Raw genomic sequence first — 25,118 nt, 5'->3', positions numbered from 1 at the left:
TGTGGTGATGCAAACTTGCCCTGAACTCAATTTACACATTACTGGGCCAAATTTGAGGGAATAAGGCATTCAGCGTTTAGATTTTATCTGCCATACGAGTCAGCTGAAACAACCAAATGTAATGTCTGTGTAATGACCTCAATCCAACGTTTTGGGTTAAGGCAAATGTCTAGTAACAGGACTTTCACATGCTAGTTAATGAATTTTAGGAATCTGACTGAAGTCAGTAGGTCATATCGATCCCTTTGTTATATTTTGGACCAAAACGGTGAGAAAAAGTCCCAGGTAGAGGTTAATGGTTTTTTCCCAAGCCCAAGAAGACCTGACCCACCCCAGCTTCAGCTCAGCACACACACATGGCACAAGGTGGGGTGATATCAGTACTGGGGGGTGCAGGCTGCAGCTGCTGCAGTGTCCCCCTCCCTCCTTTACCTGCCCCATCAAAACTCCCGCACCCCCTCCCTCACAACCACACATTCCTCGATATTCCTGCCCCATTCACCCCACAGCCTCTCACACAGCCTTTTTTCATCCTCCCCCATTTCCACCATCCCCTCAAAACCCCCATACCTCACCTCCCACTCCTCCATCCTCCCTGCATCCCCCTCCAGCCTCCTCACCCATCAGCCCCAAATCCCCCATACACAACCCTGCACCCTACATCCCCCTCTCACATCCCTCTGCATTCCCACTCCTCCATCCTCCCCACCCCACACATAGCCCCCTGAATCCCCCCACATCCCTCTCCATGCCCCCATCAGAACTCTCCACACCCCTCCATACTCCTCCATCCACTACACATCCCCTCCACCGCCCTCTGCAGTTTCCCACCCTCCAGAGGGGAAAGTGCAGCATCAAGACTGTGCATTGGGGGTTTTTTTTTGGTGGGAATTGCCCTCATAGCATTGCTCTAGGATCAGTTTTTTTCTTCTAGAAAGGCAGATTAGATCCCCCCTTGCCTTGCAGGTGTGGAGCAGAGAATCAGGGCCAGGCCACTGCCCCCCAGCAGCAGGACACCCCCTCACACCACCACCCCGGTGTCCGGTCCTGATGGAGCACCACCTCCTATAAACACCCATGTCATTAATCTTCAAATCCCCTGGCTCCATGGAGCTATATTTAAATTGACATTGATGAAAAAGCGGAACCTTTCTCGGGTTTCTTTGAGATGCTTCGCAAAAAGGGAATTTAGGGTGTTTGTACTGGAAACTCACCTAAAGGGGGTTTTGTTAAGAAAACCATCATAACGTTTGCTGATTACTTGTGACCTGATTAGCCTTTAAACATGGGAAGGGCCCACTTTTCCAGCCTGCAGTCTATGCTGTTCTACTTCATTCACAGGGAAAACATGCACTGTTTTACCTACACTGGTAATTCAAATGGTGGAACTCCCTTGTACGGATGCATTTCTGCCAGAATAAATGTGTTATGCCAATACAGCTTATTTATACACAGAAAAGGGAATAAACATCGGGTGTATTAGCTACAAATATACTTTGCTGGCCTCAGAATTATACAGCACTAGCAAAAGACCCTCAGTTGGGGGAGCATCTTGTCTGGCAGTTTTGGGTTGCTGCAGAGCAAAATCATTCCCACAGGCAGAACAGGGCTCTGAGGGGAAATTACAGCGCTGGGCAAAGTCACCCAGATCTTCCCCAAGGCTGCTTTGGACCCCTCTGAGTGTCTGGGCTGACACAGCTCCGCTGCTGCAGTGTTGTGGACGTGGGTATCGCCAATCACAGCCTGACAGCACCCACACGGGTTCATTACAGCTGTAAAAGGTAATTAGAATGTGAAACAATTACGCTGCACTAACCTAAATTATCCACCTGTGTGCAGGTGAGGCCCGGTGTAATTTCCTTGTGGTCGTTCACCAGCCAACAAAGTTTATTGATGCTGGTCGAGGAGAGCCACAAAATCCTGTTTTAAAATGCCGGGGGATATTTTCAAACACCTTTGGAAGGGCTGTCACTGACGGCTGGTGGTACTCGATTTGGCTTTTCAAACAGAATCATAGAATCACCGGATTATTTGGGCTGGAAGGGACATTAAAGGTAATTTCATTCCACCCCCCGGCCGTGGGCAGGGACTACCCATCCATTCGCGTGTAACTCACTGGGACCCGCCTGCTCCCGGCTCCGAGCTGCTGTCACCGAGGTGTGACGCCACACCAGCCAGCCCAGCACCTGGACAAGCTGTGGGAAACTATGGGAAGTTAAACTTCGACAGAAAACAATAAACGAAACCGTCAAAAGATAGAATAATCTAAATATGTAATTTTTGCAGTGAAAAAAAAAATCCAAACAACAACAAAACCAAACCAACCAATTAAAAAAATCCCATTAGTCGGGTAAATTGTCAGATAAGTCTATCAGGCTTCTCCTGTGCCCGAGAGGACTCTGGGTTCCATTAGCGTCGGCGAGGGGGTTGGAGGGCTCCTCGGCGCGGCTCCCTTTGGCTCCGGTGATGGTAACACCATCAGCAGGCTCCTTCCGAAGCGAAAGGTGGTCACTGAAGTCGTTTCCAAGACGCTCCTGGACAAGTGGCTCCAGCGGGGAGCCAGTCAATGGTGCTGGAGGTACGGTGTGTTCATTCACGGCGTGTTCACACACCCGCACACGGGCAGCGGGAGCCCCAGGCCGGCTGGGTGCTGTCCCACCCGGTCTGTCCTGCTGGAAGGAATCGCCGAGTGGGAGATGGCAGAACAGCGCTGGAGAGCCCGGGAGGCTCCGGGCACGGAGTCAGCCCCACACGGCTCGGGGCTCTCGGGCATCTGCCAGTGGGCGAGAGAAGGTTCCCCCGAGCGCACTCGGAGCTTTTCCTGCCGTGGAACAACAAGAAAAAAATTATTTCTGGATCCTGCGGGGAAGTGGCCGGTGCAGAGGCCGCGGAGAGAGGCCCCTGGGCGGGGACCCAGCCTGCGCTGCCCCGGGGGCCGCGGCCACTCGGCGAGCCCCGGGGACCCCCGGCAGGACCGGCCCCGCTGATCGGCACCGGCTCTGCAGAAAACCACCTTACCAGAGCATCCTAAACCCCTCCTGCTCTTCTCTCTCGCTGTCTACGAGAAAAAAAAAAAAAATTACACTACAATAATTTACCTTATTTAATGCCTCCGTGGTCTGCGGAAAATTAATCACTTTATGGTCTGCGAAAAAATAATCACTTCGCCGCCGCTTACTCAAGTGTGAAAAGAAAACATTAACATTCTATCGCGAGCGCGATAGCACCGACTGAAGGCCGACTATTCCAACCCTCTGTGTGACATTGGTATGGACACACCTCGTCGTCCTGTTAATTTGGGTTAAAGCGCCAGTGAATCTCCCTTTTAATTAAAACCTGCTGCTGTTCTCTGAAGTTCACTGAAGTCAACAGAAACAGTAGCCAGAAGTGACAATGAAGTGACAAAGCCACACGCCCACCGTGCCCTGCCCGCGCCGCGGGACCCTGCACATTCCCAGCCCTGTCAGCCCCGCCGCCGCCTTCCCGCTTCCCAGCGTTCACCCTTATCCCCAGGTTAAACACAACGTTTCCAAGGCGTTGTTTGGTTAAATACATGAGTCATTTCAGTGTAAGAATACGAGGTTGTTTCCTGTTTACCAAGCACTGCCCGTATCCTCCATCGCTCATCCTGGGAGCTGATTTAACCTGGCGTGGAGGAGGCTCCGGGCACCTCCCGAGCCGGGCAGGGTAGGAGGGAGATACCCCCGGCCCTCCACGCACCCGCTGCAGCGGCGAAACGAGGAAAACTGGGAGCGACCGGCATGAGCTCAGCGCTCCAGCGGCGGCGGCTCGGGGCTGTTCCGAGTTAAAGCCGATGTTGTCCGCTGTGCTCCTGTCCCGCCGGGCCCTTAGCACGGGCTGGAGCGCTCCCGGGAGCCGCTGCGGTGCGGGGTGGTCCCGCACGGCCGCCCAGCCGGGGGAGGGCAGGGAGGCACCGACGGGCCCCGAGCCGCGGGCGCTAATTACCGCCGTTAATTGGAAGGCCCCCCGCAGCAGGAGCTCAGCCCGGGGCTGTCCCGCCGCTTCCCCTGCCCTCGCTCTCCGCTCTCGCCGTTCCCTGAGGTGCTGCTGGTTTTCGGCAGCACGGTGGTATAATCGCATTGCTCGGTAGATGCTCTGTAAGTTGACATCCCGACAGAAAACGTGGAGTGGGGACTCGGGGAAAACAAACAAACAACAAAACCAAAACAGAAACCACCACAAAAAAAACCCCCAAAACCGAACAACAAAGTGCCAAGATTTCATGCTACGTCGCACGAAGGCCGTTTTTTAAAAGTATCAATTTAGGATGCGCGGCGTGGGAAATAATTAATCTCTTTGTCAGCAATTAACGTATCTTTAAAATGCGAAAGCATCCGAATTTGACCAAAGAAAGACTGAGGGTTTGGCCTCTCCCGGCCACGGGCAGCCGAGCTGTCGGGGAAAACGATGGGAGAATCTTCCTGGTACCACCGCTCTTCACTCTCTCTGTGTAGATCTGCCTGGAACTTGAGTTTGAATCTCTAGCCTACCTCCGCGGGGAAGAAAAAAAATAACAAATTTAAAAACATTAAACCCAAAGCATTACGTTACTCAGAGCAACAGTTCATAAAATACTTTATTGAAATAAAGTAAATATCTTCGCATTAATAAAACTGATCATAAAATGCAGTTTTCGAATAACTAGGGGCACCACAGGGTTTTAGACAGCGAGTAGATGTGGAAGGTGGGATCCAGTGTCCTCCTGGCCCCTCGGGCCGTCGCACAACACCGCGGCCGTGGCGCAGCGCTCCGCGGGCGCGGAGAGGGGCGGGGATGAGGCCGGTCAAAGCGTCCAAATCTCCCGAGTCCGAAGGCGGCCGCTGCCACTGTCCGAGCTGCCCTCCATCCCCTTCCCCCGGGTCCGGAGAGGTGCGGGGCCCCGGCGGGCAGCGCCCGGGGGGCGGCGGGGCGGGCGCTCGCCCCTCACTCCTCCTGGCTGACCTCGGCCGGCGAGCCCAGGCTCTCGGGCGGCTTCTCGGCGTCCCTGGCTCGCTCCTGCTCCGAGAGCTGCTCGCTGCTGGGGATCGAGTTCTTCTTGGGGCGGCCCTTCGGCTTGGTGGGGGATTCCAGGCCGCCCCCCTGCAACACCTGCGAGGCGGGGAGGGGGCAGAGGAGGGAGATACCCCGATAAAACAATGCTGCCTTCAGCCTGGGGCGCAGGAACCCCTCTCTCCCCATGCCCCGGAGCGAAACACCGCCCTCCGCCCCTGGGGGCCGAGCGGTACCGCGGGAGGGCTCGGACAGGACTGGGCGACAGACAGGGGTCTGGTCGGGGCCCAGGCGGTGATGGACTCAAAGACCAGGGACATATTATTATTATTATTAATATTATTATTACTGCTACTATTGCTACTACTATTATCATCATCATTATTAGCCCAGGGCAGCGCCCGGTACCCCGTCGAACGCGGACACCGCGCCGAAGGGGCGGACGATCAAGGGACACTTACTATTTTCTTCCATTTCATGCGCCTGTTCTGGTACCAGGTTTTCACCTGGAGCTGGCTGAGCCCCAGCGATTCGGCCAGGTCTATTCTGCGGGCGAGAGAGAGAGGCGGTCAGCCCGGCAGCTTTCCTCTCGGATGGCAGGCTTCCCGACTTTTTTTCAGGCAAAACGAGCCCCGTCCCGCGGTCCGAGGGTCGCCACCGCCTACCTGTCGGGCGTGGAGAGGTATTTCTGCTTCTCGAAGCGCTTCTCCAGCCCCATGAGCTGCAGCTCGGTGAAGACGGTGCGGCTTCGGCGCCCCTTCTTGGCCTTGCCCGGCTCGGGGGGGCCCGGCTCCAACTTGCCACGGAGGTGCAGCTCCAGCGGGAGATGGGGCGAGGCGGAGCCGCCCTGCAGCCCCGAGCCGGCGGCCAGCAGCGCCGAGCCCAGCCCCGAGCAGCCCAGGGGAGCCAGCGGGAACTTGAACACGGCGGCCGGCTCCGCCTTCAGCACCGCTGCGGGAGAGAGGGGCCGTCAGCGCCGGGCAGCGCTCGGGGACCCCCGGGGCTGCAGGGTGCCTCGGTGTGCCGGGGACCAGACCCTGCAAGGAACCCCAGGCCCTTCTCCTCCTTCCTCGGTACCTTCCCGCGGCCGGAGGGGTGCGGAACCCCCGGGATGCCGGTCGGGTCCCGGGTCCTCCCCGGTTCCGCCTCCTCCGCGGTACCGGGTCATGTTTTACCCTTCAGCCATTAGATGTTAATTACGGAATGACTTGGGGGTGGGGTAGTTCTAGTAAAAATGATTAAAATCAACCCAAAAGCGTTCTGCTCGGTGTCACCGAACAGCAGCCGGGCCCGGCGGGCGGCGGGGGCCGGGAACTGACCCGGGATTCCCTTCCTGGAACTTTTCAGGATATTTTCGACGTGGTGACAATTTCTATCCCTCTCCCTGAACCTCAGGCCCGCGAGTTTCCTCTGAGGGAGCTCCCGAGGAGAGAACAGCGAGCCCATCCCCGAGGATGCTGCTCCCCGCGGGCTGGGGCCGCAGCTCGGCCGGCTCGGCTCAGTTTTACCCTGTCTGTCCGGGCCCTGCTCGGCTCGGTTCCCTTCCCCGACTCGGTCCAGCCCTGTTCGGTCCTTCCCGGCGCCCCCGCTCCGCTCCCCGCCTGGGCCCGCAGTGCCAGCGCTGGTCCCGGCCCGGCAAACCCGGGCAGGCCGGGGACTCGGTCCTGCTCGGCCCGTCCCCTCCCAGCGACACGGGAGCGACCTCGGCGGCCTCGGGGAAAGGACCTTTAGGGGAGTCTCGGCTGGCTTTTCTCCTCGGCCCGAGCTGAAATCGCCTCCCTCCCTGCAGGGCCCGATCCTGCTCCCGCTGATCGCTGCGAAACCGAGCCGTGAGTGATGCAAAGGGCCTTTTATCTGATCCGCTATTCCAAACAGTTCTGAATATTTAATCTAGAAAATATTACTGATTTCTAGATATTCTAACTCATATTGCTCCCCTGCTCTGGGTCTTGACGCTTTGCTCTCTTAAACGCAGAAAAAGAAATTGGGATCCTCCTTTTCCGTTCAGTTCTATGAAAAGAACGTCTATGAAGAGTGATGGCTCCTCAGATGAAGATGGCTTTGGAAGTGAAAGTTTCCGCCATCACACATTTAAATACTGGCCTTTAAAATATATTAAGTACTGGCCTTCAAAAGATATTAAATACTGGCGTTAAAAAAATTCCAGCCATGTCATTAATAAACTATATTTGTCCTAAATACTATATCCGACTGGATAGAGCACGCTGGCACCCGTTTTAAATATATATATATATATATGTATATATGTATTTTAATATAGACTATAATGTTATATCTTATATACTTTATATTATTACATAAATATAATATATTTTATATACTATATTTTTATATTGTATATTCTATTTTATGTATAATATGTATTTTATATATATATATATATATACAAACACATATATATATGTCGGGTTTCCAGTTAAATCTGTGACCACAGGGCCCTGTGCCGCCCCTTGTAGCCACACACACACCGACTCCAGCTCCAGCAATTCCCACCTCATCCAAAAACACAGGGGAAAAAAACCCCCAAAAAACAACAAAACAAACAAACAAACAAAACCAAACCCAAAACTATCAACAACGACAGAAATTCAAAGGCCGATCTGTGAAAGCGCCGCTGGACCCGTAGAGCCGCTTTCTTCCGTTTTTAGGCCCAAAATACTGAGCTGCTCCGGGCTGGAGCGGCCGCGGCACAGCGGGAGCCGGCGGGATGCACTCGAGCCGGCAGAGCCCGGCAGCGATTTTTTTTTCAGGCAGAATTCACAAGTTTTTCTTCCACGGAGCCCGGCTCCGAAAGGCGCTGGAGATCGTCAGCGAGCGATGCCTCCCCGCTTGCCGCCCCCAGCCCACCCCCCATCCCCCCGAGCCGCGGGGACCCCCGGGACGTACCGAGGTGGTTGTGGTAGGGCCGGGCGGACAGCAGCGCCTGCACCCCGAACTTGAGCAGCTCCCCGGCCGGCGCGGCCCCCTTGGCGTCCGGGGGGTCGGTGAGGATCTCCTCGATCATAAAGCTGCGGTAGCGGTGGGAGCGGTGGTCGGGGAAGGCTTCGGCCGGGAAGTAGCGAGCGGCCCCCAGCTCCAACGGGTGCTGCATCCTCGCCGCCCCCGGGGCGCGGGGGGACCCCCGGCCGCCGGGGCCGCCCTAGCGCAGCCCCCCGGGCGGCAGCCGGGCAGCGGGGGCTCTGCCCATCGCCCCGCCGCCCCCCTTCCCCTCCCTCCCCCTGCGCGGCCCCCCGGCCCCGGAGCGCCCTGAGCAGCGCGGCGGCCGGAGCCGTGCCCGCCGCCTGCACACGGGGCGCGGCACCGGGCAGAGTCTCTCCGCCCCGGGACGGCGGCGGGGGCCTATTATACCGCCGGCCCGGCGGGGCCGTCAGCGCGGCGGGGGAGGGCGCGGGAGGGGCTGCGCAGGAAGGAAGGGGCCGGGGCGGGCGAGTACCTGAAGCGAGGGGTTACAGCCCAGTATTTGATCCCCCGCCATATAAAGCAAATTAGCCGTTCTGCTCGCTGCGGGAGAGCAAACACCCAAACAACCGCTGGCCCCTTCGAAGTGCGGCCTCGGCCCAGTCCTTATGACCGTCCTGGTCCCCATCGCTATCCCCGTCCCCATCCCCACCCCAGTCTTCAGTTCCAATCCCCTTTCCTATTCCTGTCCCCATCTGCATCCCCTTCCCCGTTCCCTGATGGAGCCTCGACAGATGGGGAGAGACACGGAGCCACAGGGACACGGGGAACCCTCACGCTCCCTGCCCCGTAGGACCCCTGTCCCGCTGAACCGTCTGCGGCTCAGAGCTCTCGGGGTCCCCCCGGGCCCCTGACCGGGGGGTCCCGGGGCTTGGAGGAGTCGAAGCAGCCCAAGGTCAGGCAGGGACCGCGCTGACGGTCGGGGCTGCCCGTCGAGGGGTCCAGGCCCGACGCCTTCAGCCCCGGGATCCCTCCCAGTCCCGGCCAAATCTCTGTAAACATCTAAAAGCAACTGGTCAGGGAACAAAACCCATCACGAAGCGGAGCCTTTCTCTGGACTTTCTGAGCATTTACACGAACATTTTACCCGGTACAAAGGGGTTCGCTTAATTCCCTTTATCGGATACCCACGAGCCGGCTCTGCTCGTCACTGACGTGCTGCGAGCCAGGTTCGCGTGCAGGATCCCGAACGCTCATAATCCCCACGAAAATGTCGGCACTAACGGGTTAGAAGAGGATCGTTTCGGCGAAGCCCTGGCAAGGGTTGTGGCTGGGCTCGGCCCCTGCCCACGAGGGACGGAGCGTGGGTGGTTTTCAGGGGAGGTATCCCACGGGATCGGCCACGCGGGCCCACGCAGAGAGACGGAAGCCGGGGTCATCCCCGGGGAAAGGGAAACTCAGCCTCCCTCTTCAGGATTTTTGACCAAAAAAGGGACTTTCAGCCCGTTTTCTCGGCCGCTGAGGCTGCCTTGGGGTGTGCGGGGGATGCGCAGGGATTCTGCCCGGCTCCACTCCGTAATCCGTGAGCATGACGGGCCACAGGAATCACCCGCGGGTTCCCTCGGTGAGCGCAGCCCACGAAGGGACGTGTCCCAGCGCTCGGCGGGGTCGAGGCCCGAGTGTCCGGCCAGTTCCCCCGGCCCCGGGCTGCCCCGTGCCTCCGCTCTCCAGCTCTCCTCTCAGGTCCCCGTCCGGCAACACGCTTGGGGGAACCCGCAACCAGCGCCCCGAAAAGCCAGGGAACAGCCCCGGGGTGGCTTCGCACCCGGCGGCAGATGCCGGGGCTTGGCTGCGGGGACCCCCGGGCCGGTAATTTGGATTAAATGGTGAGGAAGGGGTGGGTGGAGGAGTTCAGGGAACCATGGAGAACACGAGGCCGCTCTGCTGCTCCTGTCAGCGCTACTTGAGTCCTGCCGCCGTTCCACTGTACTACCCCCGCATGCGACAACAACAACGCGTTAATTTACACTCTGTGCTTCCACTGCCTTCCCACATAACCTGTTCCATATGGTTACTGCCACTTGCACGGAGTAGTTTCGCGAGGGTTTTTCTGTTTGCTCCACGTTTCTTCAGTTTAAAATTATGCCCCTCGCTCAGCCCCCCCTTAGCGCCCCCGCTGCTCCCTCCTGTTAGGGGGTTGTCATCTATTCGGACATCGCCGCGGTGTTTGGGCCGCCAACGAGTTCGTGGCACACGCCAAGGCGGTGGCCGTGACCGGGAGCCAGCGGTGTCCTCCCGGTGGGGCATCAGCGGGACCGGCAGCGCCGAGCCCGCCCAGATACTGCGCGGATCCGGGGCCGGGCGCCTCCATCCCTGCATCCCTCCATCCCTCCCCCACTTCCCCCAATCCCTGCTGGGGATCTCCGGGCAGCGGTGTCCCTGTGCGCACCTGCGCTCCGGGGAGCCCCGACCGAGACCAGCGGGGCGCCGAAAATAATCAGAAAATCCCAAATTGAAACCCTGCCCGTTTTTCCTGACGTGGCTTTTCGTCCGCCCAGCTTTTGTCCATCTGCTCCGCTTAGATCACAAGGTGTTTCCACGCCAAGGTGCTGATTTCTCAAGGCCGAGGCTAAAGAGGCCGTTGGAGCTATTATGATAGAACAATTATGAGTAAAGTGAGAAGAATTTTGGCCACATTCAAGCGAGCAGACAAATCCACATCGGATTGTTTAAACTACCTCACCTCCGAGACCAGCGCACTCGTAAACAAACAGTGTCCGTAAAAAGAAATTACCCACACCCCCCTGAGTTTTTTGTTTCATTAAAATAAATCAAAACTCGTGAATAATGGTAAATACTAACACTCTTGTCCCCATGTCGGAGCAGGTTAGGATCAGTGCGGTGGACACACGGTATCATTTCCCATCATACAGCATTATTTTTGGTAATTTAATTTTTTATATTCCTTGTGATCCATCCGCCCCGAGGCTGCTCATGCTCCGACGGACGGTCGGAGGATCCCACATCTACCGCGGGAACAGGCCTATAGCCCCCGAGTTCACAAAAAAAAAAAATTAAAATAAAAATTAACATTTCTGTGAACGCTCCTATTGAAATATTTTGATGATGCGCTGAAGAAAGAAAAGATGAACTTCACCATCCGGTCGCTCTCACAGTCAGTAATTTAAAATCGTTGCAAAACAAATCCTGTAGCGAAAAGGATGATTTATTATTATTATTATTATTATTATTATTATTATTATTATTATTATTATTATTACGGTGGCTGAAAATTGTGCAAGTCCCTGTGCTCTTGCAGAGCACCTAAACCCGCACTTTTATTTCACATCGATCTGGGCGGTAGATTCACATTTATTAACAGCAGCGTTTCAGAGTGGGACTTCGGCAAAATCCGTGGGGCTTTAGGGGGCAACTGCATGAACGAGACGCAGGCCCCGAATTTTATGCACTTTCTACCCCCCTCCCCAGATACTACAATGGAATCACCTTTCTCTGCAAAACTGTTCCTCATTTGCCGAGGGTTTTTTGGGGGGGTTGATTGTGTGTGTGTGTGTGTGTGTGTGTGTGTGTGTGTGTTTGGTTGTTTTTTTGGTCTTTATTTTGTTTTGTTGGTTTGGGGTTTCGTTGTTTCTTTTGGTTTGGGTTGGGTTGTTTTGCTGTTTGTGGTTTTGTTTGTTTGTTTGTTTGTTTTGTTTTGTTTTTTGCAACAGGGACAGATTTTATATAACTGTAAGACAGACTATTTCAGGAGTTCGGTTTTTTAAAAAATAATTTTATACAAACGTTCGTAACTAGTTTCAGAAACTATCGATACTAGTTTCAGAGCTAGTTTCAGAAACTATCGATACGTAACTACTTTCAGAAATCAACTCCTGTTAGGAGACTGTTGTCATCGTCGTTTTGTATAAAAGTGGAACGCATTTTTTAAGGCTCCTTTCTCTTACTTTCACGCTTCAGATATCTTGATGTCTCTGTTTTGGCTGGGCAACTCAGACAAGGGTGACAGTTCCACCAGTGAAAATTTTGCAATGAAGAAAGAAACAATTCGTCCATTGATTTAAAACTCTTCCCGGGGGTGGGAATACTTTTACTCCGCTGATTAATTCCCGATTTGACGGGAAGAAGAGTTCTCCTGATTTTTCCCGCATCACCGGCCCCTCCGTTAAGTTCTCGCAGTTCTCCCGACTCCAACAACCGTAACGCGGAAAACAGCGAAATTCAAACTCTTCGCCTCCTGGATCCTCGGGAATTATCCCAGCCGGGGAAAAATATTTTTAATAACAAGCTGCAGACCCCATCCAGGGGTCCGGGACCGCCGGGGGCTCCCTGCGAGCTCCAGGTACGGTTTAATAAGGGCTCTGTCATCGAAGTCTCGGCTCTCCCCGGAGCAGAGGGGGCCGCAGTGCTCGGTCCCATCCCCATCTGTCGAGGGGGGTCCTCTCCGCAGCGCTGCTTCAATTAACTAATAACTGGCGGGAGGGTTTCGTATCAAAGCTCTCGATGCATTTTAAACACAACCAATTCGTTGTTTTCTCCACATCACCCCCCCAACACTCCTCGCACTCCTCCTGCCGCGGCCAAGCCCCGCGCAGGGGGACCGGTGCCCGGAGCCCGCTGGGGGTCCCGGGGCAGGGGGCTCTGCCCGTCCCCGCTGCAGGACAGTGCGGGGGACCCTGATGCCAGGCGGGAACATCCCCCCGCTCCTCAGCCCCTGCCCTTCCCACGGGTGTCCGAGCAAGGGGAGTCAGTCCCAGCGACCTCCCCCTCGCTCCCTCCTAGCGGCACTTAATATTCAGGAAATCCACAAAGTGGTACGGAGAGAGTGGAAAACGTGACATCACGGGCTAATTGGGAAGGAGCGTTAGGGCTGAGCTACTCCCTCGCTCAGCCCTGAGTAACACGTTACGTTTAATGGCCGGGTAAAGCTTCAGCGGCGGCATTTAAACACGCGTCCCTCTAAAAATGGTTTTCTGCCAACACCTGGCCTCGTCGGACTGTCTGACCGTGGAATTATCTTGGAAAGTCCCTTTTAGAGGATGCGGTTTGGTTTGAGCGAGGGCTGTAGCCCCTTCATTTCCCTGCCACACGGGGTCCGTCGCCCGTCCTCCTCCCTGCTGCACCCACCCCGACAGCTCTCGCAGACTGCGTGTCCCCATCTCTTTACAAGCATAAGGAAATCATCCCCAAAGCTACCGTGTTTGAACACATCTAGTTCGTATCCATTAGAAAAGCCTCCGAAATGACAAGTTCCTCGTAGGGGCCATCTCTGTCCCCAGCACAACCACCGAATGCAGCTCACCCGAGTGTCACGGTCCAGTGCAAACGTGTGACCCAACCGTGACACCTTTTCCCCCATACCTCTCTTTCCTTTTTTTTTTTCTTTTTTTTTTTTTTCTTTTTACGTCTAGGATTTAAAAAATTTCATTTATATATTTTTATTTTTAACTAGTTCACAGAAAAGGGATGCAACGCTTGGAAATACAAACCAGCGACCAGCCACAAACGTGTTTAGATTTCAGGCCAGGCAGTATTTTTTGTGACAGCCTCTCCGTGAATTGATTCCTAGTCCTGTAGGTTCAGAGCTCCTTCACGGGCACTGCCAGAAGCACGGTGGCCGCCCCTAAAAGCGCGGTCCCAGCTAACAGATGGGTGCAATTACACTTTCCTTCGCTGACAGCATGTACAACCATCTTTCTCCACCCTGAGCTGCTGTGGAAAAGCGGTGTGATGGTGTGCCCAGGGCTTGGACTGCAGTCAGTGCTCAGCTCCAATCCCCCGAAAAAAACCCGACCTGGCTACAGCCCCATGGCCGCGGAGCTGCACAGGTGGAACTGCAGGTGACTTACGTTTTGCAAATGACAGTCAGGATATGTATAAAAGGGCAGGTTAAACGTTGGTGCATTAGTTCAGCAAATAATTACAATCAATTACGTTCATTCCTAGGTGTTAACCGAGTTTTCGGGCAGAAAACAATGAATTGTCCTTATCACTCTGTATTGGCTGAAATCCAAGCAACCCCTGCAGCTGTCCCGAAACTGAGGATGCCTTAACGATCCCGCATTAGCCCCGTGCTGTAAACACTCGGGGGTGTGCTGAGGTTATTCGCTGTACTCACTGGAACGGGACTGTTTATGGTTCATAAAATTAAATTAATGACTACATCTGTGCAGAGCTGGGGCCTTCGGGGTTTAAAAGTGAAGAAACAGAACGAAATCCTCACACTCTTCAGTTTTATGGTTAGCCTCTAGTCAAGTTTTGGTTCCCACTTCTGGAGTGCTTCGTCAGATCTGGATGATTTGGGTTTATAGATCAGCAGGGAGATGTTTAAATCATTAAACACAATAATGGCTAATTGAAACATTTTATTTAAAAAAATAACAAGATGTTTTGTACATATTAAAAATCATATTAAAGCTGGCTTCCCAGTCCCTCACAAGCACCACTACAGCTAGTTAAACCCCTAAGTTAGAGAGCCAATTACATAAAATAGCTCTCCTTAAAGGCCAAACAATATAAAACAATTATGTGATAAAGGATTCTTTTAGTTTGTTCTTAAACAACCTTTTGATTAATATGTGTATCTCATTTTAAAATATGGGTACAAAAACATTTAAATGCCCCTACAACAGGGATTAGGACCAGAACCTCTCCTCATTCCTGCAGAAATGAATGACCCTGGAACAGGAGAAATGGTTGCAGCTTGACCTCACCAAGAGAAAATCACACCAAACAAAAATATGGTCTAAAAGTGAATAACCCACTGTCTGAAATCTCCTAAATGGCTTCTATTTTTAGAAGTTCCCCTTTGCTTTGCAGCCTGCTGCAGATATTCCACCTGACAGGCCAACTGATCTGATGTGGCTGAAACCATGGCAGCACAGAATTTTTATTGAAAAGCACTTCTTTTAAATAAAATTGTACCAGGCAGATTAGGATTTCTAAATGTTTCTAATCCTCCTAAGAGTCTTCACCTGTTTTACCCTCCAGAGCCTGGCTGAGCTTCAATGGATTTTTACAAACCTGTCATAGGACTCTTGGTCATAAATCAGTAGATGAGGTTAAAATATTGAGTGGAGGCTCCTGAGCTCATGAGGGACATGGGGGACGGGGCAGGGCTTGCTCTCCTCACCTTCATCTGGGTGCAGGGCTCTGGCCCATGAAGAAGCCCAAGTGCTTTGGGCTGATGTGCTACATTTAATCAAATCCTGAACCAGGTGACAATGGTGGCACTTGTGTGCTGGAGCGGGATCTGGGTTGAAGGGAACCTGATTTCCATGAGGGATGGCAGGAAGCCAGCAGTGCCAGCTCACAGGTGTGCACACGCTGGCTCATGGTGTTGATTCATCCCATTTCCTACTGCAGGCAGCTTCCTAACTTCCAGAAGCACCAGTGTCCCAGCCAAAATCCCCCTGGTGCTGTAAGACCTGCACATCCTCTGTACAGCTCCTCAGGCCAGGGCTCTGAAACCAACCCCAGCCACAGAGGACTGAAGGGCAAATAAGGATTGATTTTCTCACTGTTAACCTCTAGGGGGTGGGGATTATGTGCTCAACCCCTTCCAGCTCTGCCCACTCCAGCTCAGGCCCTGCAGCCTGCAGGGACCCTTCCCTGCTCACACTGCTGACTGGTTTTTGGGAACCAGGAAACACGCCACATTACTATGGAAAATCTGTCCCATAGATGCACTTGGGTTGGGATGGAAGAGGGAAAGGGTAAATTTTTCTACAGTTGCCAACTTCTTCCTCCTGTATCCCACTACAGTTGGAATAAACATGAGTTTTCTAACTATCCTTCATGGACCAGTCTAATTAAGAATGAAATAGGAAACCAGGAAGGCAATATTTTAATAAAAACCTTCAAAAGCAGCAGTGTTAATTCTGAAATTTTAAATCCGTACACAGAAAATTCTCCTTGAAGGTGTGTGATTTTGAGAGATTAATTCTTTCACTGTTCATAAAAATTCATACTTCTTCATTCACCTGTATGAAGAAATCAGTTACTCTCAGGGCCATATACAGGCTTTGCTACCAACCTGAAAGTTCTAATGAACCTACAACCTTGAGGGAACAGATTTCCTCTCCTTTCCAAGCGATGAGTAATGAGAGTTACAGGGCTCTCTAAAATTAGCTTTTTGAAAGACCACTTAGAACACTAAAGAAAGTGTGATGGTTTGTGATAGGGCCACCAGGATGTTTAGAGGGCTGGAGCAGCTCTCCTGCGAGGAAAGGGTGAAAGAATTGGGACTGTTCATCCTGGAGAAGAGAAGCTTCAGGCTGAAATAATAGTGGCCTTCCAGTGACTGAAGGAACCTGACAAAAAAGATGGAGAGAGACTATTTTAAAGGGCCTGGAGTGACAGGACAAGGGGGATCGGCTTCAAAGTGACAGAGAGTAGGTTTAAGTTAGACATTAGAAAAAAATTCTCCCCTATGAGGGTGGGCAGGCCCTGGCACAGGTTGCCCAGAGAAGCTGTGGCTTCTTGGACAGGACTTGGAGCAACCTGGACTGGTGGAAGGTGTCCCTGCCCTTGGCAGGGGGTGGGACTGGATGATTTTTAGGGTCCCTCCCAACCCAAACCATTCTGTGATTCTATGATATCCAGTCCGACCCTGCAGATCTTTCTCAGGCAGAACTCGGACCATGCTCTACATCTTTTATTTTCCTTGCATGGGCAAACTGTGATTCTCAGAAGGATTTAAGGCCCTTGATGCTGCATCAGGTATTTTTAATTCTATGTGGGAAACCCTTACTCACACTGAGGTCACCGGGAGGAGATCTGCCATCCACTTCAGGCGAAATGAGACCTGATTTTCACATTGCCTACGCTGCAATTCCTTCATCTGATATGGCAAATTTCTATTTACTGTGCCCAGAACCACATTTCAAACCCATATATGGCCACAGCTGCTTAAGAAGTTTAAACAATTTCGCTTTCTGTACATATATTATGACACTTGTAACTTTTTGGACTCTAATATGCCATTCCGAGAAGCCACTGATAGGGATCTGCCGAGCTCCAGATGGATTGATTTAACACGGCTCTGTGCTCGTCCTGCCGGGCTCGGGGGCTCTTCCCATCCCATTGTCCTCTGCCTCTCTCTTTTGGGGTGATCTTGCACCCCTATCTCACACCCCCATCCCACATTCCCCATCCCGCACCTGAAATCCCACACCCCATATCCCTCGTGCCCATCCCTGGCTGCCATTCAGCATCACATCAACCCACACCCCATATCCCACTCCCCCATATCTCTCACCCCATATCCCACCCCCTGGATTCTGCATCCCTATATCCCACTCCCCAATCCCACACCCCGATCCCACATCCCCCATCCCGCCATCCCACCTCGCACCCCCACATCCCACACCCCCATATCCCGCACCTCGAATCCCACACCCCCATATCCCTCATCCGGGACCCCTCGCCCCCATATCCCTCACTCCCACATCCCACGCTCCCATCCCTCGCTCCCACATCCCACGCTCCCATCCCTCGCTCCCATATCCCTCACTCCCACATCCCACGCTCCCATCCCACGCCCCCATATCCCTCACTCCCACATCCCACGCTCCCATCCCACGCCCCCATATCCCTCACTCCCACATCCCACGCTCCCATCCCTCGCTCCCTATCCCAAATCCCGGCTGTCTCCGGTGGGAAGCGGCTCCCGCGGCTCGAGCGCCCTCTGGCGGCGGCGGGACAGACCGCACGTGGTACCCTCTGACACCCCCACCCCCCGAAATGGGGACACCCCCGCACCCCAAAGTGTCTCAGGGTGGGTTTGGGGGGCCCTGCTCCCATTAGTGGGGGCTAAGGGCGTGTTAGAGCCTCCCTGTTCCCAGCGCCATGGACTTGGGATGGGTCGTGGGGCTCCTGCTCCCAATGCCACGAGCTCAGGGTCTGTTTTGGGGCATCCCAGTTCCCAGCACATCCTCATTCCAGCAGCCAGCGGTTGGGGGCCAGCAGGGAGTGGGAGATGGGTGGGCACCCCTTTGGGGTTTTCACATTCAATGCAAGGTGAGAGCAACTCCTGAGCTTGCCATGAGAACATCGAGAAAAGGGAACTGCAGAATTGAAAGAATATTAGTGCAGAGGGCAAGAGAAAGTGGAAATATTGAGGTGAAGTGTTGTCAGCAGGCAGAGGGAGGTGATCCTGCACCTCTTCTCAGCCTTGGATGCTGGACCTGCAGTGCTGAGTCCTCTCCTTGGGACGGGAGAGACATGGAGCTCCTGGAGTGAGTTCAGTGGAGAGCCATGATGATGATGAGGGTCCTGGAGGTTTTGTATGTCACTGGCAGCACCAACACATCTGCACAGCCAACAGTTCCTCTCTCTGATGAACAGTGATAGGTCCTGAGCATGAAGGTGTGTCAGGGTGGGTTTAGGCTGGATTTAAGGACAAGCTTCTTCCCCCAGAGGGTGGTTGGGCACTAAACAAGCACTCCCCAGGGCAGTGGGCACAGCATCAAGGCTGACAGAGCTCCAGGAGGGTTTGGATGCTTGCAGGGACAGGGTGGGATTTTTGGGGTGTATGTGCAGGGCCAGGAGTTGTACTCACTGACCCCTGTGAGTCCCTCCCAGCCCAGGATATTCTGTGGTTCTGTGGCATTGGCTCATGTGGCTCAGGGAGAGCCGTTGCAGAGCAGTGTGGAGGTACCTGCACACCCTGCTCAGCACCAGGGCCCTGCTGGGCTCACAGATCTCGGGGTGCTCTGGGCTGAGAGCTGACGTTGCAGCCATGCAGAGAACAGGACACAGAGCAGAACACAGGAGCATCTCCTCAAACCCACACCAGGCACTGCTCCTGCTCCTGTTGCTGACCCAAGACCCACACATCATCTCACCACTGTGAAGCTCCAGACATCACCACAGCCTTCCCTTTCCAGTTCCATCGAGTGTGAGTAACTTTGGTCTTCCTAACTCCTCATGAAACCTTCTGCCTCAGCAGGCTCCAAGGTCTTTGTCCAACAAGCATTCCCAGGGAGGTCACATTTTTAACTGATAGCAGTTTTCAAAGAGCTTTGTTATTCTGGAGCTCCTACATAAATCTCCCTTCTCCCTAAATATATTTATACATTTATATATTGCTGGTGTCTTATTTGATCAGAAGGGAGAAAGCTGGTCAGCCACTGCTGGGATTGTGCCCAACACTCTCCCACCTCATCCAGTGACTGAGCATTGCCTTCCAGAACACACTTGGAGCTGCAGATGAAGAGCAGAGACATACAGAAACAGCTTTTAAAGAGGTTAAGACAATGCCTTTTAGTGATTTCTTGTTTGCCACGCTGCCTATGGAAGAGCAACTGCAACGGGGAGGTTCCCTTTTCAACACCCTGCAGCAAGAGCCCATGGCAGGAACATCAACAGCACCGTAGTGGGAGCTGCTTCTCAAGGAGCTCCTCAGCACAAACCTAACACCAGAGTGATCAAAAACTGAATTATCCAATGGCCCTTTTTGGATCTTTTAAACCATATCCAAATTTCCCTGGTGTCCCTTCAGCACTCCTGCTGCTGGTGCTCTGTGGAGGGATTTGACCAGGAACCCATGAGTGGGAACTCGGGATTAGCTTTTCTCTCTGGAGGACTCTTGAATGACAGGCTTTGAGTCTTCACAGAAAGCAATCCTCTAAGAACTCATGGAAGAGCCTTTGAGTTTGACATTTCTGTAAACATCGACCTTTTTATCCTCAGTGTTTGTTGTTTGAGGAAATCCCTTCTAGTTCTTACGCATGTATAACATATAAAACAATTGAATTAATACCATATGGGGGTAGAGGGGTGAAAAATCACGTCTGTAGCCAAAATAGTTCAGCAAAAACTGTACAGCTGAGGTTTAAGACTGCCTCTAGTGACCTTGTATTTTGTTTAAACATTGGTGTTAATACTTCATATAGATAATGTGCAGCACAGATTACAACAGTATGTGCTGTGTATTGTATAATTTATGAACTATTAAACTTAATTCTTATGTTTTGAGGTTGCGAGTTATAACTAAACAGAATCTAAACTGCCAGCAAATGAAGGTTTTTTTAGATTTTTTTTTCTGGATTAAACTGTTTTGTGGGGCCGGGGGCAGACAGACCCAAAGCCAAATACTTGCACACTCACCCTCAGCACGCTGAGAGCTCAGGCTTTGTAAATTTAAATACCTTTTATGTTCTCCACATGTAGAAGCTCTACTGGTGGAGTTCCAAAACACAGGTCATCTGGCTGATTTTGTGCTGTACGTGAGAGGGGGACCCACTGAGGGCCAACACTTCAGCTCCTGCTGAACTCCAGGGATGCCGGAGGAATGGCTGGTGGTTGTATGACACCGAGCAGTGTCAGTCCATAAAATCCACAGGCAGCACAGCAGTGCTGACTACAAGTCTGAACTGCTCTCAGAAATGGAGCTGAAGCTTCTTGACTGCTCCTTTTTTATCCTGCTCAATGAGACAGCACTATATTTGTGGGCAGCACAGGAGCTCAAGGCAGGCCCAGGATAACGCTCGCCCTGCCCCTCTCCAGGATCTGCCACTGCTGCCGAACTGAGCTGCGAGGGCAAAGCCCCTTTGCTGTGTCTGTGTGTGAGCCAACACCAGCACAGGCAGCTGGCAAGAATGTAAAGCTAAAAGCTGTGCAAGTAATTGGGGAGGGAAGAATCACAGAATCATTAAGGTTGGAAAAAGCCCTGTTAAGATCATGGAGTCCAACCATTACCCCAGCACTGCTGATGCCACCACTAACCCATGTCCCCAGGTGCCACAGATACACGTTTTCTTGAACACTTCCCCCACCACTGCCCTGGCCAGCCTGTTCCAATGCCTGACCACTCTTTCAGTGATGACATTTTTCCTAATACCCAACCTGAACCTCTCATGGTGCAACTTGAGGGCATTTTACTTTGTCCCAACCCTTGCTCCTTGGGAGAAAAGACTGACACCCACCTCAGCACAGTCTCCTCTCAGGCAGTTGTAGAAAGTGATAAGGTCCTCCCAAGCTTCCTTTTCTCCAGACTAAACAATTCCAGTTCCCTCAGCTGCTCCACACCAGACCTGTGCTCCAAGGATCTCTTAAGAAAGATTAACTTACTAATATCGTTTTCTTTGGTTCCTTATGTAGCCAATGGAGATTCTCACGTGCAACCTGTAACTCAGAATAAAGGGTCCTCCTATAACTTGAGTACAGTCTTTGTGAGTACTGGGCTCTCTCTCTCCCTTAGTGGCAAGAGCCTTTTTTGATAAGCAGGTTCTAGTCAGAAATGCCGTGGTACAACCGGGTTTAGGAACAGACTTTTCCCCCTCACCTCAGTTCTCCTATGTAAATACTACCTGATGCTACACTGCCCCAAAGCTTTGCAGGGCAACACCTTCAACTCTTTTAGTTTGTGGCCAGTACAAACCATTCTGTCAGTCACCACTTCGCAGGGAGTGCCAGGGGCAGCTGGCACAGGGTCACTGAAGTGAAGAGGAACACTGAACACCACGTGGTTTGGCTCTCAGGAACAAGTGACATGTCTCACTCCCATGCTTCAAGTTTACACAGGAGCATTTAAGCAAACAGCTTTATGGGGGAGGAAGGAGGAATCCAAATAAAGAGTAAACCTGCAAGTCCTGAAGGGCTGACAGGTGAGACTACTGCCCTCTGTGTGTGTTGCAGCAGGCAGCTCCTGAGGTAGCCAGCCCCTACCCTTCCTCAGAGCTCTCATCCATCCTCAGGGCTCAGAAAAACCACCAAGCCCTGGCCAGCTCCCCGTATCCCTCAGGGACACTCGGCATCTGGGGCTCTATCCAGCAGCTGAATCACCAGAAGGGCTTTTGCAAATTACCCTTCTCAATAAACCCGACTTTCCTCTGACACGTTTTGTCGTTTGCAAGGTTTACTTGGGAGATGAAACAAAAGCTAATTACACCAAGCAATGGGTCAGGAAAATGGATGGATCTGCTCTCCTCCAGCTGGGCTCTCGCTGCATGGCAGCAGGACCACATCCTACGGGAAGGACACAGGATATGTTAGGAAGGCACATTCGAGCCATCAGCCTGACACCTCTTTATTACAGTGTATTTATTTTTTATCATGTGCTTTGACAGGAGTCTCATAAAGTGTTATGCTCCTTCTGTAAGGTCAAAGTCTTGTGACCTTCCGTGATTTTAGAGAGAAGGAACATAATTTTGGAGGGCATGTTTATTATTTCTGTAAACAGTCTGTTTTTCGTGCCAAGCGAACAGTTTTTCTGTATGTACTTAGATGACAGCTCAATTTTACTGGCTCACTTTCCTGACCAAGTCTTGCCTGCCAAGTGTTTTTGATCATACTCTGGCAAACAAAACAATATTAATAGGAGAGCTGAGCAAATAATCGCCAGAAAACTGCTGATTTCTTTAAACCTCTTTATTGCTTCCATAATATCCCTGAATCAAATGCAGTTTCCTTGAGCTCAATTACAGTTTTAAAGCCCACTATTTTTTTTATTAAAAACAAAATTACTCTGCGGAATCAGAGAAGTCATTTCCAAAACAGTTAGTTGTGACTAAGCTGGTCCATCACATTGTGTTGCTCATGTCCCCAAAGAGCCAAATGTCCACACTGTTCCAGATGACTGCACAGTTCAACCTCTGGACAGACAGCTCCCACATCTGTTTTCACTGGCACAGATGTTCCTGGCTGGTAGACAAGACCACAGCCAACCTAAATTTGTTTTAAAGTCTGAACATTCCACTTTTGCCATATATACTGATTACTGAAAAATCATCCAACCCCAGAGTGCTTTGGGTGGGGAGGGACCTTAAAGCTCACCTCGCTCCACTAGCCCAGGTGCACTGAAGTAGCTTCCTTCCCCTTCCCACGGTGAAGATGTGTTCCAAACAGGTCTGTGCCCTGCATTCACACATGATCTGATGCTCTGTGGGTGCTCCAAGGCTTTGTTCTCTGCTGGTCCATAAAAACTCTTGCACTGCCCCGCAGATGCTGCGAGCTTGAAGCAACTGACCCCTCAAATAAAAGGTTTTTGTAGTAGCACCAAGCTCACAAAACCCCTCCCTGTTCCCCACTGTTAGGTCAAGGAAGGCAGAACTGGGGTATGTGCATCTGACTGCTGCTTCCAGAACCTTCTGGAAACCTTGTAGGTGAGCACACAGCAAGTATTACGACCCCAGGACAGTCCTGAGGGCACTGAGCTACAACGTGCCGTGTTCTGCTCTGTTCCTGCACAACCAAGAGTGTGAGAGGGATGAAGGCTCTGGCTCACCACCCCCTCCACAAACACTCCACTTCCTCTTCTAAGGGTGGGTTTATTCAAGGACTTAATGAAAATCCCAATCAAACATATCACACAAATCTGCAGACAGCTGTACCTGGAACAACCCTCTGCTTAGACAACCTGTGATGCACCTCTAAGGGTTGGACTTGATGATTCCAGAGGTCCTTTCCAACCTGGCTGATTCTAGGATTCTATGATTCGAGCAATATTTCCACAGGGACCAAGAGCTGTCCCTTCCCTCTGGGCACCCAGCTGCAGGTGTAGCTGCATAAATAAATACCAGGAAATTCCTACAAAATTTCCCTTTGTCAAAGTGTAACTCACGCTGAGGTTCCTGTGGGTTTTGTTCGGCACCTTAATGGTCAGAACTCCCAAACTTTCACTTCTGCAGCTCAGCCTCCCTGAGGTTCTTCCTACACCATTCCTATGGCAGGTGGGGCTGTTTTGGCAGCCAGAGGATCCACAGTGCCTCACTCTGCTCCTTGGTATTTCCAGATGTTTTGTTAAAAAGTAATTCATCTTTCTTTGTCCTTGGTCTTATCTTTTCTTTCCCAACAAATAAACTCCTCTCCAAAAAATAAAACTCACTTCAATCCCTCCTCTTTCAACATCTCCTTGAGGAAGGTGCAATTCCATTCTGCTGAACTGATGGAAAGAAAACTGTTATTTAGTTAATAATTGTTTCTAATCTGAGATAGAGATAATACCCACTCTGGCAACAAATCAGCTGCTTTAATGCACATCAAGGGCCTCACCAGCTCCTGAGGTAAAGCACCTGAACACATTTTGTACAATATGATTCTAAATTTTCAATGAGCATTATAGGGAACCTGGCATTTATTACCTCTAGGTCAGAAAAACCAGTCCAATCTAATGCAGAAGTCACTGAAAAAACCTTTCAATTGATTAAAAAAAAAAAAAAGAAAAAAAGAAAAAAAAGAAAAAAAGCTGTAGACTGAAAAGCTTAAACCACAAGAAAAATTACTATTAGGATCTCAACCAGAATAAACTGTCTCACTTAAGATATTTTCACTAATGCTCAAGGCTGACTGGTAAGAGTGTATGGTTTAAATTAGCTCCCTGCAAACTTACAGTTGCCATGTTATCCCAGTAAAATCTATTTTCCTCCACTGTGGCTCATATTAATTTGAAGTTATAGAGCTGCAAGTAACTTCAACCATCACAGGCCTTATAAGGTGGAAAATGTTTAAGCACTTTGTTTTAGAAAGCAAGAACGTTACACACGGGTGAGTGGTGAGAGCAGATTTCTGAAATAAATCATTTACACCTTCACCTACCACAACGTTATTGCATTGTTACCTTTCTGGAAGAACACACACCTCTCATAGGGTGGAGAAGAGAGTCTCAAAATTCCTGAATCCCCTCCTCTGGGAAAGAATCCACCCCAGCCAAAGCTGCTGACTTTGACTATCTAATTCTTTAATCATTATTTTAAAGTGGAGCCACTCAAAGCTGAAAGACACTCAGATCTTTCCCCATTAGTTTACCTGTGCTGTAGTAAAATGGGGGGTGATTGTTAGCTCTTAATTATTAAAAATGCTTTAATGACAAGTGTGGGGAAGGTGAACTACAGAAACATCTACCCTTTGGGTGATAACAAACCCACTTTGAACAACTTCTCACTTGCCTTAGCAGCCTATCAGACCTGTAAAGGCCAAAGCACAGTTTTAAGGTCTTGGCATTAAATGTGAAGCACATAAAAACCAAAGAGGTGAGGAGGAAACTCAGCACAAAGGCCCATAAAAAAAAGAATTAAAAAAAAAAAAAAAGGTAATGAGAATAAGAAAATTCTTCAGAAGACCAGTAACATGACAGGATATGAAATGGTCACTTGTCCTGCTCTGAAACTACACCCAGCAGGCAGTGAGGGTTTCCATCCTCACGCTGCTGTACCAGCAACAGGCTAAAC

The 25,118-nt window shown here is 51.5% G+C and overlaps 1 protein-coding gene and 1 long non-coding RNA gene across 3 annotated transcripts in view; both read right to left on the bottom strand.

The window, feature by feature from the left end:
• Positions 1-25,118, bottom strand: part of LOC126647738 (uncharacterized) — an 853,551-nt gene that overhangs the window by 509,413 nt on the left and 319,020 nt on the right. The gene's annotated exons all lie outside the window — the stretch shown is intronic.
• Positions 4,945-8,122, bottom strand: BARX1 (BARX homeobox 1). The gene is made up of 4 exons (XM_050330244.1): positions 7,918-8,122; positions 5,676-5,961; positions 5,472-5,556; positions 4,945-5,109 (listed from the first exon to the last, which is right to left on the bottom strand). The coding sequence occupies exons 1-4, from the start codon at positions 8,120-8,122 to the stop codon at positions 4,945-4,947; spliced, it is 741 nt and encodes a 246-aa protein (XP_050186201.1).

The sequence above is a fragment of the Myiozetetes cayanensis genome, unplaced genomic scaffold, assembly GCF_022539395.1.
Source record: "Myiozetetes cayanensis isolate MyiCay16 unplaced genomic scaffold, myiCay2020 scf40, whole genome shotgun sequence".
Lineage (NCBI taxonomy): Eukaryota > Metazoa > Chordata > Aves > Passeriformes > Tyrannidae > Myiozetetes > Myiozetetes cayanensis.
Note: the sequence above shows the minus strand (reverse complement) of the source record. Positions and strands in the feature narration are given on the sequence as shown.

Excerpts from the sequence above, each read along its gene's own strand:
- BARX1 (XM_050330244.1), bottom strand. The coding sequence starts at position 8,122 with ATGCAGCACCCGTTGGAGCTGGGGGCCGCTCGCTACTTCCCGGCCGAA. Across the intron at positions 5,557-5,675 it reads TACCTCTCCACGCCCGACAG|AATAGACCTGGCCGAATCGC; the intron begins GTAGGCGGTGGC and ends TCTCGCCCGCAG. Across the intron at positions 5,110-5,471 it reads GCATGAAATGGAAGAAAATA|GTGTTGCAGGGGGGCGGCCT; the intron begins GTAAGTGTCCCT and ends CCCGCCTCGCAG.